A 5,349-nucleotide genomic window follows, 5' to 3' on the forward strand; every position below is an offset into this window, starting at 1 on the left:
ATATTTCCCACCACATTAGTTTTCTTTCCAAAATGGGGTTTAATATTCAAACTTATCCTCTAATCATAAGAAATTGGTGATAAATGATGTGTATTTAAAATCATAAACATAAATTATTAGAAGCTATAAAGTTTTACGTTTCTACATGACGATGGTATCATAACTTTGTCTCAGATAAACAAAAAAAATGGACAAAATGTTTATTTTTATGTTTTTTTAGGAGGATTTAATTTTAATTTTATAATTAGGCAAATAAGGAAAGTTCAAGGAGTGAGTTTTGCAAACCGCCAAAAATATGGGGGGAGTGAGTTGCGCGGAAAGTTGGGCCCGCAATCCGATGTATGTATATAAGAAGAACGAGTCGAGCCACTCAGATCTATTCAAAACTGGAAGAACCAAACCCCATGACTCGAAACACAAGCGACGCCACTGGCTCAGTTCCTCATTTCACAGAACACTCTCTCTTCTGCTTCTGCTGTTCTCCAACTCTCTGCTCTCTCTCTCTCTCTCTCTCTGGTAACTCCAACTTTCTCTCTCTACTTTTACTCCTTTTGGTTCTGAACTGGAAACTCGATGAGTCTTGCTTGGCTACTGTTTTGGGTTTTTATTCGTTTTGTTTATTTTGATTCAGATTTTCTGTTGTTTTAGGGGTTTTAGTTTCTTGAAATCAGGATTGCCCTGTTCCCTTTTGGCTGGGAAAATTGAAATCTTGAGTTTTTATTAGGAATTTAATTCAAAGTTCCAATCTTTAATTATCATGTGAGATTATTTTTATTGTATATCATGTTCAGAGCAATATGGTTTATCTTTTCCGGTTTTTATCTTTAATTTCTTCTCTGCAACCCATTAGTATGTTAATTTCTGTTTTTTTTACCAGTTTTTAATGCAAAGTTCGATTCTTGGGGTTTATCTGAATTTTGCTGCCAAATTCTATTTTTAATGGTTAATTTGCCACTTCAGCTGCTACCCTTTGTTTGAATTAATGGGTTTTGGAGGTTGTACCAATGGACTGGAGGAATCCAAACTGCAGCCTTCGAAATCTTTGGAAGAATCTGATAAAGCTAGTGTTTTGGGGCTTCATAAGGACGCTCCGGAGCCACAGGTGGAATTGATTGCTAATGGGGTGGCTTCTCTAGGGCCTGTTACTCCTAATGCAGGCCGAGAGAACGGGGACTTGCTCGTTGATCTGAAATCTCCGCCGTCAGTTTGCAAGAAGTCATCCATTGTAACTTGCTTGGATTCGAATGCCATCCAAAATGGGGACAACCCATTTGGTTGTTCTGATGATAGCAGCCCCAGGACACCGGTGGATGATGTCTTCGATCCCTTTGTCCCTGGTCGGGAAGACCTAGTGAAGGCACCGCAGTGCAAAAAATATGTCAGCAAGTGCGGGGGCATGGTTGCTCATCAGCTTAACTTTGATTCTCCAGTTCAAACTTCGGAAGATGAGGTTTGGACTGATGTGGAATCCATTTCAGACGAAGAAATGTTTGAAGTTGTGTATGAAAACCTATTGGAAGCCATCGTGTCTGAGCAAACTGAGGGAGTTATTGCTGAATGCTCGAGGAAAGATTGCGGTTCTGATGACTGCGCAACACCTCCTCCAGAACCGCGTCAAACTGGAGCAGCTGATTCTTGTCCTGGTGCTCCCCTGAGGCCATCAGGGAAGTCAAGGAACATTGATGTGGGGTTAATCAGAAAGCTCGAGTTCTAATTCCAGTTGACTCATGCGGGTTATGTGCGGTGAATTTGCCAGAACTCCGGTACTTCTTTCCAACAGGTGACCTAGATTAGACACAGTAGTGCTAGCATTGTATAGTAGTTGTTGACATTATTTATGCTTTTAGACACAGCGAAAGACATCGTTTTTTATCTTAAGTTAGCATCGGCTAGTGCTCTTTTGGTTTTAGTCAGAATTTTAGAGACAGGGAAGAAATGAAATAGTAAATTCTTCCAACCTCGTTGATCATGTACTGAACTTATTCATGTTCAATGGCTATTTTATCAAATTTCCATATGCGTGAACTCTCTGCACTCTACGATTTGGAGCTATATAATTTGATGATTGGGAATGTCTGTCTGTGTATTTTGCACTTCTTTGAATGTTGTTGGATGATAAGAATTGGTGAAACTGATTGAATGCAGTTGTTTTCTTCTTGGTAATTTTAGTTTATAGAAGTCTGAAACAGGTAGTTTGTTATATATCAAGGATGCCAACTATAAACAAGGCTACTCTGTATATTTTCGCGTGGAGAATTGATTGTTGCACCCCCTTTTCACCCTTGCACACTCTCCCTTGTTTCTTTCTAGCCTTTGGATTGAATAAACCAACGGAGAATTGAGGGACATAAACAAAGGGAGAAGCGTGGAAGGAGAAAACAGGAGAGGTGAAATGGAGGAGTATGATAAAATGGCCTTTTTACATGGAATTTAGATCCTCTCCGGATCTTGAAGTCTGGAGAAAGCGGACCTCAAGATCCAGGCCGTTCAAAGGAGGGAGAGAAAGATCCGGACCTTTGGTTTGTGTGAGGTGGGCCAACAGGATAGGCTAATAGGGGCTATAGGATTTAAAATGAGCGGTCCGGCTCTCTAGATCCGCTGGCTCTGGAAACAAAGATTTGAAGAGGATTTGAATTCTTTTACATAGGGCCAGTGTAACAGAGATTATGAGGAATTTGTTCCCCATGGCTTAAATTGTGATTCTTGTTTGCAGCATTTGAGTTTATGTGAATAGAAACAAACCTCTATGAGACAACGCTTTCACTTGAATTTATAAATCTGGTTGTTCTCCTCAAAAGAAAGCACAACTGTTATTTTTCGAATCTCTGTTACAAAACGAATGTTCTTTCGAATGAAACATATCTGAGTTTATGTATTCTTTTCTGCTCACGTTCTGAGGAAATCTTGGAGAATTTTATCAGCATTAATAAAATCTGTTACTTGAATGATTATAAGTGATTGCTATGAAGGATTTGGGTTAAAATCAGTATCTTCATCTCAAATCCAATGTCGACAGAGATGTCAAGGTAGTCAAATCCAATGTCGACAGAGATGTCAAGGTAGTGGTATTCTAAATCAATAAGCGATGTCATGTGGGCAAATTATAGCATGTGACGACGTGTAATAGGCTTGGATACCGCCACCGCCTTGGATACCCGGTTCCCTTTCTGTTTTATACATTAATGCACAAATCCAATAACTCATGCATAAGTTTATCAGGTTGTGGACAAAAAAAGGTCACACAAGTGTTTTATGTTCAGGCCGGTGGGTAGGAAATTTTTTTCAATCTGCCGGAAACACGGACTGATACATCGTTATATTATAATTGATTAGAACTTTTTTTTTTCCGAGTATCTAACCATCGCTGAGCGTTCCGAATTCTGTTTCCAACACAGAAAAATCTGTCTGTGGGTAGCTTTAGAAACTAGAAAGTTTGTCGGCTGTAAGCCTGTAAGCAAGTAGGCACAACAGATTGTGCCCGTGAAGTTGCTAACACATTCCACATGAACTTGAGTGGGAATGAAACTTGTATAAAAAAATATGTATCACATTAAAGAGTTATTCAACTTATGAATTTAATATATTGAAAACATGAGTTCAGTAAATTAGTATCACACTCAAATTTTCCAGTTCATTAGAAGAGCATGATTTATATATGAGTTCAATATATTAGTATCACACTCATTTTTTTCCGGAATAAAAGTCTAAGTTGGGAAATCAAATATAATATAACAAGGGGTGTGATATCCACACATCCCATTTTATTTCTCACACATCTTTTTAATTTTCGGCCGTCGGATCAAATGAATTAAAAAAGATCAACGGACAGAAATTATCAAGGGGTGTGTGAGAAGTAAAATGGGGTGTGTGGATAGCACATCCCTACAACAAAATAGGAATTTCCATATGGTTTATTCTGTTTTCATACATCAAAATCTATGATTAAGAGAAAAACTTCTAAAAATTGTAGATAATCCGATATTAATCACTCCCAATTAACTCCTACTAAAAAATCTAAACATTTACATGCTATTCTCTCCGTGATTCTGCTACAATCTGCACCTTCTTCTCATGAATCATTCAGAAGCAGAAACAAGAAATAAAAATTCACACAACTCACAAGCTCTATCACAACTTGGCCTTGGTCTTGCAATCTTGTTTTTTCACCTTCATGTTCGGAAACCCAATCGTCAACTGGCACGCCGATACAGCGACAGCATGCTTCTTGATGAACCCCAAGAACGTAACCCTACCTGGAATCCGGGTTTTCGTTTGGAGCATAATCTCACCCCCCAGCACATCACTGATCAATTTGCTTATGTCGTTCGCCACCCGGTCCACCTGCAAAGTAAGCCGGCAGGGCAGCGTGGCGTTGCCCCTCGCCGGAATGTTACCCGGGTACAAATCCACATCCCCGACCTGTGTGCCTCGGTAAAGAAGCAAAGCCTTTCCCGCGCCGTGCTTGAAGCTTGCGTGGTTTCGGTTCTGGACGTTGATCGTGAGGTCGACGGTGATGTTGAGTTCGATCCGAACAGCGGGGAAGGTGACGCGAGGAGCCACGCCATCCACGGAGGCGGTGAGGATTTCAGTTTTCGGCTCTTTGGACTTGAAAACTGTTAGGGCAAGAATCAGGGCGATGAGGAAGAGTAGGAAGTTCACGAACAGGATAACACCAATGGTAATGAGACATAAGCGTTTTCGCTTGTTGGGTTTGTTGTGGTTGCTATTTTCTATCATGGTGTTCGATATTTTTTAAAAGAGAGAGAGAGCTAGAGAGATCAGCAGACGGTAAGAGTGGGAGAGAGTGACTTATAGAGAGGAGTATTTAGGGTTTCAAGGTAGTTGGGGATGGTGACTTGATTTAATGCTCGAATCCAACGGCCAGCTAAACACAATTTGATTGTATATCTAACAACTACCATGAGCTTCCCTCAGGTCACCGTCTTTTAAACGCTATCCCACACAAACTTTTTTATTTAGTTATTTTTTTTTTAACAAACCATCTTGAGTTTAGCCTAACAATGAGCTAGTAATAATGTGAAAAAACGAACTTAAGACCTCTCACTTCCAAGTAAAAAGTAATATCATTAAATCGTAGTACTAAGTGACATTTCCCCACACAACTTATGTTTTACTTTTATCATATCTTTTAATGGGTTTGCAATCCACAAACTCTTTTACCTTCCACACACCTCTTACTTTCTGTTGTCAGATCAAATAATTTGGACAATATCAAATGATAAAAATTAATAAGAGGTGTGTGAAAGGTGAAAATGAGTATGTGGATAGCACCACACATCTTTAATTTATGGGAAGAGGAATTCGATCTCAGAGCCAGCACAATTATAT

At 39.4% G+C, this 5,349-nt stretch overlaps 2 protein-coding genes across 2 annotated transcripts; one reads left to right on the plus strand and one right to left on the minus strand.

Annotated features, from left to right (window-relative positions):
* The first annotated feature begins 321 nt into the window (after positions 1–321).
* Positions 322–2,017, plus strand: LOC126593837 (uncharacterized). The gene is made up of 2 exons (XM_050259976.1): positions 322–505; positions 956–2,017. Exons 1-2 carry the CDS (start codon positions 338–340, stop codon positions 1,712–1,714), a joined length of 927 nt encoding a protein of 308 aa, XP_050115933.1. The 5' UTR covers positions 322–337; the 3' UTR covers positions 1,715–2,017.
* Positions 2,018–3,890: 1,873 nt separating this feature from the next.
* Positions 3,891–4,800, minus strand: LOC126593836 (uncharacterized). Its single transcript, XM_050259975.1, has one exon. It carries the CDS (start codon positions 4,735–4,737, stop codon positions 4,129–4,131), a length of 609 nt encoding a protein of 202 aa, XP_050115932.1. The 5' UTR covers positions 4,738–4,800; the 3' UTR covers positions 3,891–4,128.
* Between the last annotated feature and the right edge of the window lie 549 nt (positions 4,801–5,349).

This window comes from Malus sylvestris, chromosome 12, assembly GCF_916048215.2.
Source record: "Malus sylvestris chromosome 12, drMalSylv7.2, whole genome shotgun sequence".
Classification (NCBI taxonomy): Eukaryota; Viridiplantae; Streptophyta; class Magnoliopsida; order Rosales; family Rosaceae; genus Malus; species Malus sylvestris.